General features: G+C 35.7%; 1 protein-coding gene across 2 annotated transcripts in view; it reads right to left on the bottom strand.

The window, feature by feature from the left end:
• The window catches only part of CTNNA2 (catenin alpha 2), a 1,447,481-nt gene that overhangs the window by 323,125 nt on the left and 1,109,942 nt on the right, over positions 1-14,414 (bottom strand). For both annotated transcript variants that reach the window (XM_031957116.1, XM_031957117.1), the window contains exon 9: positions 4,267-4,419. In XM_031957116.1, coding sequence (XP_031812976.1) covers positions 4,267-4,419 — 153 coding nt within the window. The remainder of the gene's footprint in view (positions 1-4,266; positions 4,420-14,414) is intronic.

The raw sequence follows: 14,414 nt of genomic DNA, 5'->3' as shown, positions 1-14,414 counted from the left end.
TTTGGAAATGTAGAGAGCATGTCATATTGGGGGAGGGGGGAGGATATTTCCTCAATGTACTGTAGAATGAAGAGTGAGTATTGTAAAGATAGTGACCTAGGTAAGAAGTGATCTTTCCTTAGGAATCTGTATATTAATTATTTCTGGTTGTCTTATACATATGTTAATTCTTAAATAATTCGAAGAGTTTATAGACAGATTCCTGACAATTTATAGGCCTTTCTGGGAAAGATTTGTACCTTTATTATATCTCTCATATATACCCCCTTCTCTCATCTGAAATTGCTACCATTCTGCTTCTGGACTTCATTGCCTCAACTATTATAACAGTTTGCTGATTAATTTCTCTAATTCACATCTTCCACCATAATCCATCCTCTACTCAGTTGTCAAAACAATTTCTTTTGAGTTCAAACCTAACTGTGTCAGCCTTTTTCCATTCATTCCAATCCAGTGGCTCCCTATCACCTCCAGAATCAAAGATAAAGTCTTCTGTTTGATCTTATTGCCTTTCATCACCTCATGTCTTTCCACTTTTGACTCATATCATACTGAACATACTCTGCCATTTAATAACACTGGCCTCCTTGCTATTTCCTTATAAACACACTATCTCCAAACATTGACCATTTTTGCTGGTTGTCCCCTGTGCCTAGAATTCTCTCCCTTCTCATGTCCACTTCCCGTCTTTCCTAACTTTGTTCATTTCACAGCTATAATACCACCTCCTACAAAGTGCCTTTTCTGATTCCCCATAATATTAGTCTTCCCTCTTTTTCTTTTCTCCACTTTGTCTTGAACAAGGCTTGTTTATATAGTTATTTTCATATCATCTTTAGATTATAAGTTTCTTGATGGTGGGGACTGGCTTTTCCTTTATTTGTATCCCCCACACTTAATATAGTACCTGGAACACAGTTGGCATTCAACAAATGCCACTTTGTTCCAGTTTTCCATTGCCACTCCATGGATTCCTCAAAAAGAGTGAGTAGATCAGCTGCTACTTCTCCAACACTTCCTCAAAACCTGGGCATTACTTGATTCACCCAAGAAGACCTAATTTCATTTAAATCAGTTTATAAGTTGTTTCTCTGTGTCCTTTCTCTCCTTAAGTTTCAACTCCCTGACATTTCTTCTTCCAGTGTTTCTATTATGAAGATCATTATTTTTAATAGAGAAAAGGGGAAAACTAGAGTTCCATAATGTGTTTTTCCCCCTACATCATCTCTTAGCATGGTTTTATCTTGTATAACAATCTGATCCATCTCTTCCTTGTCCTTATTCGCAAGGAAATTTAGAAAGCCTGTCTTAGTGGCCTTAATAATTTTTGAAAATGTAATCTTCCTTGGGTTTTTGGCATCTCTTACACTCTTCCTAAAGAACTGTCCCACTTTTTGTCTTTCACCATTAACCTCCCTTTCCTTGTTTCTATCTATCGTGATGAATTGACCTTTTGAAATCTTAACAAAGAGCTCTCTGTATAGGTATGTCAGTCTCTGGAGGCACTCACCCTTTTATACAGAGCTGCTCATCCCTCTCAATTTAACTTCTATTCTAGAGTTTCTGGCCATGAGAACCTTTCTCTTTATTCTTTCTGTCATTGTTTCAGGGAGAGATCAAGTTATATCTGCTCTCCCCTGCTTATCTCCCATTCTAAAGTAAAATCATATCTTTTTTTCTCCAAGTTTCCAGTCAAACAATAGATCAGTATACACTTATTAAATGCATTCTTGGCAGATAAGTGGCGCAGTAAATTTTCTATTTGGACTGGAATCAGCAAGATCTAAATTAAAATCTAATCCCAGACACATACTAGCTATGACCTACAGAATTTTTTACAAACTCCTATTTACCTCAGTTTCCTCATTTATAAAATAAGCTGGAGAAGGAAATTTTCCACTTCAATATCTTTGCCAAGAAAACCACAAATGGAGCCACAAATCATGGATTACAACTGAAAAAACTCAACAACAGTAAATTCATACTGTGTGCCAGACACTATGCTAAGCACTAAGGATACAAAAATAGACCAAAAAATTTAAAAAACATAATTTCTGCCCTCAAGAAACTCATAAACTAGCGGAATCTAAATTCCCAAATTTCTAATTTCTCCAAATATTTCCTAGTCAGTTTTTCATGAGTTTCTTTACTTTGGAAAAGACAAATTCTACAGTGTAAAATGTAGCTATTTAGGTGTAAAAATACTTTTACAACTATTTTGAGCTATCCACAGTTTACTTTACATTAAAAAATACTCTATTTGGGGAGACGGGTAAAGCATAAATAAAGTTTTTGAGCTTTTATTTTTTATTTTTTTAGTTTTTTGTTTGTTTTGTTTTGCTTTATAACTCAAGAACATGAGCTACTGCTGCAGAGCCAAACCTGGATTAATAGCAGCAAATAGCCCTTTCTAGGAACACCTATTGTCCTCATCCACTTGTGTCTGTACTGAAAGTCCATTCATGAAAGTATATCTATCTCTGTTGGAGATCCTCCTGCTAGGCTATCTTTCATTTCTGTACATTAATCAACCAATCATCACCCAGTGAACTAATTCTCTCTCTCTTTTCTTGAGTTTTTTTTTCCATTCTCTCACTCACCTTTCTTTCACTTTTTAACTTCAGTTCTTTAGGTCTCAAGGACATTTCACCATCTCTGACCACCACCATTTTTCTGACCTATTTACCAATTATGGTTACATTTGGGGACAACCTTCTAATTAACATCACCTCCACCCCCATTTCTCCAATATGTCTCTACCTTGAGTATTGCCAATCTGTTTCCATCTTATTGATAGTTTTAACTTACTTTTTACTATCTAATCATCCTGGACCCTGTGTTTGTTTGTTTTTCTTTAATAATATTTCTTTTATGGCTGTATAATTCACTTTTCCATTCTTGAAGCAACACTTTAAGACCTTTGCTATTTATTTTAACATATATAAAACCCCATATTCAAAGATGAGTCCAAAAATTCTAACCCCTGGCTGAGGTGTCTCCTATTAACTCATAATCACTTATTTTTCCTCATCATTCTGACTCCCTGGTAATAACTTGTTCTATTCTGCCTTAAAAGTAGTTTTCCAGGATCCCTCTTTAAACAGTCTGGACACTGTTTTTTCCTTTACAAAATCTCTTTCAAGGAGTCTACATTTTGGAATTCCAAAGTCATTCCAAGATTTCGTCTATACTATTAGCAAACCTAAGCTCCCATACTTGTTAATGAGAAAATTCAAGTCCTTTGCCTGCAAGTTTTTTTTTTTTTAAATAAACTCTAAATCATGTTTTGAGAAAATGGCACATGTCATACTGTCTCCCTGAATAACTGTCCAAAAATAGCTAGATTAAGAGGAAATTAAGGAAAGTAGCAAAAGACAGCAAAGAAAAATGAAGCTCTGCATCTTCTTTCAACAATATCAAATCTACTTAAAATTTGACTGAGAAGAACTGAGTTAATGACAGTCAAGAACTTAAAGGGCCCTCTATCCATTTTATTTTAGTTTAAAAATATGAAAATGTATTTAGGGAACATTGAAAAGGCAACTAAAATTAATTAAAACAACAACTTCAGGGTTGTAGAAAATAAACCTGTCATTTTTTGGTTTGTGTTACCAACAAAATCCAAAGGAAGAGATAAAGAAATTCTAATCAAAATAACTACAATAGTTTAAGTTATAAACCATTAGTAGAAGCTGGCACCATTCCAAATATGATGACATCAATTTCATATCATTTTCAACAAATTTACACTTTAAAATATATTTGTGCTTAATATCAGATGTGATACATAATAGGATAACATTTTTGATTCAGAAGAATAAAGCAATATAAGACGAAAATAGTTCCATTCCTTTTCATTCTACATAGGAGTGTTATCTTCAATCTTCAACCACAAATTTGATAAACATCCTATTATCCAAATTCTTGAATACAATACACAGGGTATTGTCCTATTTAGCATTATTTTATCGCATCCTTGACTCTGATTTCCCACTCCTTAGTCTTTATTTGTCTTTATTTTTCATCTCTCTTTTTTCCCCAACATTTTTAAACCTTCCTTCCCCACTCATTAAATAGCAAATAAGAGGGGACACGTCAGAGCTGAGGAGTTGCCCACTCATTCCTTCCTTTCCCTAACTAAGGTTTTGAGATCAAGCTCTGTCCCACCATCTTGCTTACAGAGTCAATGATTTAAAGGATCCTGGTGACCCAGAATAAGAGATCAGGTCTGCGGTGACGCTTTATACTTTCATGGCAGTGACTTACCTCCACCAGCTTATTGGCGTGTTCACGGAAAACTTGAGCATATTCCTTGACTTCCTTCTCATTCCCACTCTTGGCAGCTTCAATCAGAACCAGCAAGGGGACATTGGTTTCCAGGAATGAATCTGATATATGATCCATCACTGCCTTTCGAAGCTATAGGAAAAGCAAACAGAGTAATAAGCAATTGAACACTTGTCAATTGATTTTTTTTTCCAATTTGTTTTTTCTGACATATTTACCAATTGTGGTTACATTTGGGGACAACCTTCTAATTAACCTCACCTCCACCCCCATTTCTCCAATATGTCCCTACTCAAGGTAATAAAATACAATGTGAAGTGCTGAACCTAACGGTTAAAAGACTCTTGCAACAACTAAAGCCTCCTTTGTATAAAAAACAGATGGGGTTTGCCTTCAATAACCACTGAAGGACTCTCACCATTGGGTTACCTCCATAACTATACCATTAGGGAGCTTGTGAGTACTTCCCTGTACTCTCAGTGGCAATTTAAAGAAGGCAACATCACACAATGGTCACATTGGTTATAGAATCAGGGGGCCTGGGATCAAATCCCACCTCAAGTAACAAGTAACAAATTCTTTAGAGCTCAGTTTCCTCATATATAAAAGTAAAAAATGTTGAACTAGAAAGCCACTTATATTCTTTCTAGATCAGAAAATGATGATTATACAAGAGGAGTGCAACTGATAGCACCTCTATATTTCTTCTGGGATATTCTTCTCTGTTTTTAAATCCTTTCAAAATCTGGCTGCAGTTACATTTTGTGACTTTTTTTTCCTGTTTTTTTTTCTTGATTTCCCAAAACAAATAGTGCTATCACATACATTTACCTTACAATAATTCTGTAAAACAGAGGACTCAAGATAATCGAATCAATTTGTTGTGTTGATAGATCCAAGTAATTTAGGAAACTCCATTGGACTGAAGTATCATGGGAAGAATTAATTCATGAATCCTTATACCCAGAAATGATAATAAGAACAGGAGCAAAGGGATGAAGTCAGTTGAGGGAAAATGGTGGACAGTGGGGAAATGTAAAGCAGAATAAGATTTTTTTTCTTTTCTTTTCTTCTTTATTAAAACTTTATTTATTTATTTATTTGTTGCTAAGGCAATTGGGGTTAAGTGACTTGCCTAGGGTCACACCACTAAGAAGTGTTAAATGTGTGGTTTGAACTTGATGGTTGGTGCTCTATCCACTGCACCAACTAACTGCCCCCCAGAATAAAAAGATTTTAGAAAAATACCCAGAAAACAAACTGGATTCACATTGATCGTTGGAGGATTGTACTGATTATGGCATTTGAATCCAAATGGATAAGTATGGTGTCTTGAGAAACAACAAACAACAAAGGAACTGTAAGAAAAATGGGAAGAGTTGAATGAACTGATTCATGGAGAAGTAAAAAGAAACATATGAGCAGCATATTCAATGGACAAAGGAGAGTAAAGGGAAATGATGTTTTAAAAAATGTGAATTCAAATCAATACAACCACCAATCTGGTTACTAGAAGACAGATGGTGAAACTTATGTCTCTCTTCTTAGTAGAATAGAAAACTAAAGGTATATATTGACGAATACATTGTCTGTCACTGCCAATGGGTCTATTTGTTTTGCTTAACCACACTTCCTTGTTATAAAAGATGGCAATGAGAATAGAATGTTATTGGAAAATGACAGTCTTATAAAAATAATTATAGCCTCAATTAAAATTTATATAAGAAATTAGAAAGCTTGTGTTTCTGTGCTATACGGCAATACTTCCCAATGCCTTGACCTTCTAATATTCTCTCTCCTCTCTCTCTTTCTCTGTATGTGGAGGTATATATGTATTTATGATGTATATGCCCACATATATAAATTATAAGTGTATATATATACACCTATATAAATGTATATCAAATATATATCATGTTATATATATAAATATACATATGTGTGTATACACAGAATTTTTTTTAAACATATTCCTTACACTCAGTAGAATATCACATCACCATGGGCAAGGAGAGCTTTGTTTTCTGTCTTTGTATGCAGTGAGAAATGATTATAAATAACCAATAATTTGGAGAAAATTTCCTTTTCTCTTCTTCTAAAGTCCTTCAAAAGTTCAGTCTCTTGAATATTACTGATAAGGAGATTGCATTATTTCTCCTCAATTTTGCTCTGACCCTATCAACCATCCAGAGAATTTAATCTAAGGTGAGGAAACCAATCTACTCAAACTTGGGTGGGACTAAGTCCTTTTGTCTAGATAGCTTCAGGCTGGCTGTGGTCTCAGGATAAAGATATAAAATATAAAGATAAGTTTCCCAAGCCCAAAAAGTCATGCTCAGCCTTAATTGAACAATTAAGAGTCCCACTATCACAAGGATCTTTTGTCTAAGAGAAACAGACAAATGACCATCTTTTGTTAATAACTTGCAAATTTTTGGGTTTTTTTATTTTATTTATTTATTAAATTTTAATAAAATCATTATATTACCCTGAAATTACAATGCTAAGTGCCTAATGCATCTCAACACATAGTTTAAAAAAACCTGTTTAATAAATTAAATCAAAAAACTACTTAAGTTGGATGACCTAGGATCCTAGCCCCATCTTGGACACTAAGTAAATGTTTAATCTTAGAACAGCCTTTGTGATACTCTGAAGCCTCAGTTTCTAACATGCAAATAAGGATATGAACTTTTGTGTCTCAGTAGGGTGTTTTTAGCATTCATAGGTGGTAAAGGAGTTAGAAATACTGTGAAATGCTACATGCACACATGGAAGAGGAAGACTTTGTGATACACACTGACACTGTACAGCTTTCCTTCTTAGTGGTGAGTCCACAGTTCTCTGAGCTCTTAAGGTTTTCAGCAAGTGCTGAAATGCCTGAGTCTGGGTCTCCCTATGGCAATAAAATTCCACATCAGGATTTTTCCTGAATGGTCCAAGGACTAGATCAAAGAACTAGAGCTGTGAGGAGGAAAGTGAGAGGCCATGGCACTGGAATCCTTTCTCCTTTCTTCTAGGTGGGAGGAAGAGAAAAATAGTGTGAATTGAATCTGATACTCTGCTTCCAATCTGTGTGTCATTAGGAACATCGTTTATCCACTCACAACCTCAGTTTCCCCTTTTAGACAAGAAATACACTGAATTAAAGTCCCACTGGGATCCTACTTCCAATATCATATGAATATTCATATTGATCTTTAAGAAGCCATGTATAGGAATCAGATTATAGAAGAAAGTCAGATTTATTTAGCTATTGTCAAATCTATGGTTGGGAAAGTATTTGCGGTTCATCTTTGATTAAAGCTGGTATTACAAGTAGGAGGCTGAATTTAATATTTTTAAATTCAACAACTAACATTTAATTTTTCATTTCTAGTTATGAAATGTCCTAGAGTTATGGTTCATAGTCATAACACAAAGGAAGGGCCATTTCTGCATAAAAGCATGAAGGGATGATGCCTTTTTCTTTCTTTTTTTCCATTTTTCATGGCTTCTGTATTTGAAGCACTTTTATGTCCAGAATTCTCACAGTCTCTTCTTTTTCCTCCTATAAAGATCTATTCATACCCTGTATTCGAATGGTGGAATAAATAATAACAACTGAAGGGGAGAGTTCTTTCTAGACAATGTATATTATAATAAAGCCTGGGAACTTAAACAAAGAGAGAAGGGGTATCTATCACAGAAAGATTTCAGCCCTTCTGAATGCTATGCATTTCCAATTACCAGTATGCATTTCAGAAAGGAAATAAAGCTCCTTTCTTTGGAATGATGGAAGTTCATGGATACAGAATATTGAATATGTTATCAGATCATTGATAGTGATTATGGTCACCACAAAAGGATTAATATGGTCACTACATTAGTTTCATTTAATGAATTTTCTTTGTTAAAAAGGAAGACTCCTCTTGGGGGAGTATATCTGATAGGTCCCCAGCCCTTGTCCCCAGAATTTCCTTTCACCAAAAGCAAAAATGCTTATTTAGTTAAGGAATGTGAAGCACTTAACTCTTATTTGTGGCAGGACCTTACTAAAATTCAGGACCTTGCAAAGACTTCCATCTTGTCTTCTCACCTGATTGACATCTTGGCTCTTTAATTTTTCCTTTGTAAAAGTCATATCCTGACTTCTTTATCTGATGACATCCTGACCCCCCAGGTGGAAAAGACTATATGCTGTTTTTTTTTCCCTCTCTTCTCTATTTGACTGTTATCCAGCTGACTGAAATCCAAAACCCATTGTATAAACTCTCTAAATTTTCCTATACTTTACTAGACTCTCTTAGAGACTACTCTATTGCCTTTTGAATTAATAAAATCTTTTTGTGATTACAAGACCATCTCTTTGGAATCTTTCAAACATCTATGAACCATGACTCTAGGACATTTCATAACTAGAAATGAAAAATTAAATGTTAGTTGTTGAATTTAAAAATATTAAATTCAGCCTCCTACTTGTAATACCAGCTTTAAACAAAGATGAACCACAAATACTTTCCCAACCATAGATTAGATAATAGCTAAACCTGACTTTCTTCTATAATCTGATTCCTACAAATGACTTCTTAAAGGTCAGAAAGTCAAGTCTGCCCAGTTCCCCAGGATCCTATCACTGCCCACGATTTCTGCAATATTACAGTGGGATGTGCAAAAATGTTTGTAGTAGCTCATTTTGTAGTGGCAAAGAACTGGAAGCTGAGTGGAGGCCCATCAGTGGAGAAGGCCGAATAAATTATGGGATATGAATGTTTTAGAATATTATTGTTCATAAGAAATGATTAGCAGGATGATTTCAGAAAATCCTGGAGCGACTTACATGAACTAATGCTAAATGAAGTGAATAGAACCAGGAAAACATTATACAGGACAATGAGATTATGTGATGATTAACTCTGATAGACATGGCTCTTTTCAACTGTGAGGCAATTCAGACCAGTTCCAAGGGTCTTGTGATGGAGAGAGCCACCTGTATCCAGAGTGATCATTGAGAGGACCGAATGTGGATCCCAACATAGGATTTTCACTTTTTTTCTTGTTGTTTGTTTGCATTTTGTTTGTTTTCTTTCTTTTTTTTTCCCCTTTTGATTTGTTTTTTTTTTTTGTGCAACATGATAATTGTGGAAATAAATATGTATCGAAGAATTGTTCATATTTTAACATATATTGGATTACTTGCCATCTAGGGAAGGAGGGATGGAGAAAAAAAATTGGGAACCAAATTTTGCAAGAGTGACTGCTGAAAACTATCTATGCATATGTGTTCGAAATAAAAAGCTTTAAAGACAAAAAAATTATTACAGTGGGAAAGAAGGTACTCATCCTCAGGGGAAAATTAAGTACATTTCCCAAAGGACCTGCAGCCTGGCTTCATTCACTGTGAGCTGGGCGTGAGTGTTCAACAACCTGAACTGAGAAAGTGTGCACCAAGGGAGGAAAGAGGAGAGAAAACTGGGCATCCATTTGCATATTTCCTCAGTAAATGTGATGATTCGGTGGTGACAGCTTTGTTAGTATGATCTATCTGCTTATGTCTCTGATTCCATCAGGCCGGGGGAAATGTGAGCAAATTGCATTTTCCCCTCTCGTGCTAATTACAGCCAGCCGATGCACATCATTTAGCACAACTTCAGTCTGATGGAGTTGGACACAGTCCCCTCCCCTCTTCTCCTCTCCCTTTCCCTCCATCCTCCCTCTCCTTGTACCAATAAAATGCTCCAGAATCCTTGTCATGGACACTCTAGCACAGTATGGCAGAGAACACTCTACAAGACTTTTTTGGAAAAGGGCTTCCATTGACAACTGGCTTTGGAATCAAGGGAAGTGGGTTTGAATTTCAGCTTCTCTCATTTTTAGCTATGTGACTCCAGGCAAATGACATGTCCTCTCGGAACAAGTCAGCTTATCATCTCTATGGCAGCTAGGCAGCTATGGACTAATTGGTCTCTCGAGTCCCTTGTTATTTAATTTCCCTTGTGGCTCTTAAGCCTATGTTCAGATGAATTCAGAAAACATTCACTAGCTCACTGAGTAATTAATTAATGTTAAATGACCTATCCAAGGTTACCTAGCTAATTGGGGGCAGAATCTACATTCCAGAACCCCACACATTTTAGGATTTCTCTGACTTTGTTTCTACCAGGTTGCCATCAGTAACCTGGAGCTCGCCCCTGGACAACTGGGCTCTAGGAAATGAGTTATTACCGAACCTTCTGGTGCTCAGGCCCTTTTGCCTCTCCATAATCTTCCTTCTTCACTGAGGCCATTTTCTGGCAAAGAGTGAGGGCTTAATATGTACTTCTTTTTTTTCTTTTTTTCTTTTTTTTAATAATAGCTTTTTATTTACAAGTTATACGCATGCGTAATTTTACAGCATTGACAATTGCCAAACCTTTTGTTCCAATTTTTCCCCTCCTTCCCCCCACCCCGTCTCCCAGATGGCAGGTTGACCAATAGATGTTAAATATTTAATATCTACTTATTGACTGACCAACTGACTTCCACCTTTTCCCAACCTGTAACCTAGATTCAGGCTTTAGGTTCCTCATCCATGATAAGTGAACCTTTCCTTGTTGAAGTTTAGGATTCTACATCATGCTATGGCTTGCTGTAAACCATGCAATCTTCTCTTTCAAGCTTTTATTCACCTATTTTCTCCCCCTTTCCTGGTTAAGCTGGAAGCTTCTTTAAGAACTTGAAGAGAAAGTATTAATTTGCATGCTTCTATTTCTCTTAATGTCTAGATCTTAGCTGGGCAAAGAGTTGGTACTTAATAAATATCCGAACAGTGACTGACTAGTTAATTACTAAGAGTAACTAGTTAAAATCTGCATCTGGACATCTGATTTTTCAGCTTTCACCTGGACCTGTCTGACTCCCTACCCCTCTGTGCTTGAGTGGGTCTGTGTTCCTTATTATTGCCTGGATCAAATCTGATGCTTGATAACCAAATTAAAAAAAAATGCTAGTTATATCTTTGACCAGAATGTGCAAGAGTTATATTCTTTCATTTCCTGCCTCAACAAACACATATTGTATACCCAATAAGTGCTGGAAAAAACCTAAATCCTAGCCCCAAGGGCTTCCAAACTTGGAGAAGGGTAGGACAGTGAAGGATAGGAAGAAAAACCGAATCTTTGATTTGATTAGTATAGGGAACTCCCATATGAGTAAAGTCATTCTAGCACAACACCTCTGTAATGTACAATATTAGATATTTACCTAGGACACTGAGAGCTAATATCACAGCCAAAGACCACACTCTTCTGGCCACATCTAGTTAGTGGCAAGCCCTGAACTCAGAACTTCCCATATTTAGAGTCAGCTTTCTATTCATTATGTCATAATCTTCTCATGAAATATAATACAAGGATTGATATAAGTTCATAAGCACAAGATAAATGCTGAGAATTCATATGAAAGAAAGAGTAAAGCATTAACTCTTTGAATGTGGAACCCAAAAGACCTGATTTCAAATCTTACATTTATTGTTTAGTAGCTAGGAGAATAAAACAAGTCATTTACTCTATCTCAATATTTATTTGGGGCAGCTAGGTGAAACAATGGATGTAGAAGCAGAAAGACCTAGGTTCAAATTTGTTTTCAGACACTAACAGTGTTACTCTGGTTAAGTCACTTTATCCTGTTTGCCTCAGTTTCCTCATCTGTAAAATGAGATGAGAAAAAAAAAATGGCTTATCATTCTAATATCTTTGTCAAGGTAATTCCAAATGGGGCAGTAAATTCCAAATTTTACATAATTGAAAAAATGACTGAATAGCAAATATTTACTTGTAAAATAGAGAAAATAATTCTTTTATTATCTTTCTCTAGGGTCTATTATAAAGAGTTTTGCAAGTATTGGACTAATTGCCATCTAGGGGAGGGCATAGGGGAAAGGGGGGAATTGGAACCTGAGGTTTTGCAAGGGCTAATGTTGAGGAATTTTCCACTCACATGTTTTGAAAACTTAAAGCTTTAATAAAGAAAAAAAGAAAGTGTTTTGTAAGTTGTTAATTCCTACAGAAGGGGGAGCAAGTGTGATTTCTGGAGACTGGGGAAAGGAATATAGATGCAGGAAAGATTCATGAGTACTCTTAATGAATGATAGGCTTCCTACACAATTAGGGTACTTGTAAGGGAGCTGTGTAGCACAATAGAAAGAATACTGATCTTAGATTCAGTAAAATCTGTGAGACTTTGAAGGAATCACTCCAATTTTCTAAATCATAGCTTCCTCATCTGTGAAAATGGAATCAATCCTGTGGTACTTGCCTCAGAGGGTTCTTGTGAAAGCTCACATGAAAAAATCGATATAAAGCACTTTGAAAACTTCAGAGCCCTATAAAATGTCGGCTATTATTTTCATCATTATTGTGAGAATTAAAATAATAATTTTGTTGTCGTTGAGTTGTTTCAGTCATGTCTAGCTCTTCATGACCCCATTTGGCAGTTTTCTGGGCAGAGATACCGGAATTGTTTACCATTTTCTTCCCCAGACCATTTTACAAATGAAGAAACTGAGGCAAACAGGGTTAAATGACTTGTCCAGAGTTGCACAGCTAGGAAGTATCTGAGACAAGATTTGAATTCAGGAAGATGAGTTCTTCAGACTCCAGGCCAGATCTCTATCTATTGCACCATCTAACTATCCCTAAAATAGTAATAGCTGATGTAACTATTATTAATAGCTTATAATAGTTATATATATATATATACATATATGAAATAATTTCTATAGAACTTTGAGGTTTGCAAAGAAATACATATATGTAAAAATATATATGTTTCTAAAATTTTGATACAACAACCCATTGAAGTAAGGATAAAATTAATTAACTACTTTCAAGAGATGAGAACTTGAAACTCAAAGATTTTGTTTATTTCCCACAGTCACAGTGTCAGAGTTAGGGCTCAAGTCTGTTTTCTTGACTCTTAACACCAGCATTTTATTTATTATATCATATTGTTTCCTTGGTAATATCTCCAGAATTTTCCTCAAAAGATTGTTGTGAGACTCAAATGATATAGTCAAAAATCAATTTATCATACTTTGAAATATCATATAAAAGTCAGTTATCATCATTAAAAATGATAGTAGAGGGCATTATTATTGGTATAATTAATTAATGCCATGAACAAAGACAGGGAGGTAGGATTCTGCCCCCAACTACCTGGGAATTTTGGATAGATCATTCAATATCTGTGACTTAAATATAATTGTCATTTAAATAAGTAAGTAGGTTAAAAGAAAATTGGTCAGTTAATTAATTGACCAGTGAGTTAGTTACTAATTACTGAATTCAGAGGGCCATAGCTTTTAGAGATGGAAGAGAACTTAAAAATGACCTTCTCATTCTAAAGAAGGTAAAATCCAAAAAGATCACTGAACAAATTAACAGTGAATAATGCCCAGATCCTTTAACCCAAAGTTTCAGGTTCTTCTTACCAGGGTCCAGAATGTGTGTCCACACACAGCCTCAAGCACTTCAATAACTTCCCTAGCGAGATGTCCACATGTCCAAGATGAGCTCTCCATAACATCCTCCAACTGCCTAAAGTTTAATCCCCTTTTCTGTTATATAAGCAGATGATTGAATAGGTAACAGCACCGGCCACAAGGATGCTCTGAACTTTACCAATACTGTATGGAAAATCAGTCAAGATTAATCCCTAAGGGATAACTGGAAAGAGGGGCTCAAAGAGATTACTGAAATCGCCATTAACCCTGTCTCTGATATATAGCTAGTCTCTCTTTGTACACCAGAGCTGCCAAAATTTCTTAGCCTATTGCCTTAAACTCTGTATATAACTGTTATTTAATATGGGGGGGGGGCAGACCACAACAATAAAGACAGCCAGCTGAGATCCATCTAGCCAAGGGGGTCCTCCCAGAATCAAGCCTCATTAAGTCATCCCCTTTTGAGCTACATAGTAAGTCAATTACAGTAATCATTCAATGCAATAATCTTTCCAAGAAAGCTTTAACAAGCTCAGGTACTACTAGCATACAGTTAGGCTAATAATGACCACATTGTTTTAGATTGAGAGGAAAGGAAAGAGTGTTTTGGATCCTCCGTGAGAGCATTAGAGAATGGCCAGTGATTGGTAATGAATCCAAAAGAAAA

The sequence above is a fragment of the Sarcophilus harrisii genome, chromosome 2 (genome assembly GCF_902635505.1).
Source record: "Sarcophilus harrisii chromosome 2, mSarHar1.11, whole genome shotgun sequence".
In the NCBI taxonomy this organism is placed as follows: Eukaryota; Metazoa; Chordata; class Mammalia; order Dasyuromorphia; family Dasyuridae; genus Sarcophilus; species Sarcophilus harrisii.
This window is presented reverse-complemented; position numbering and strand designations above follow the sequence as displayed.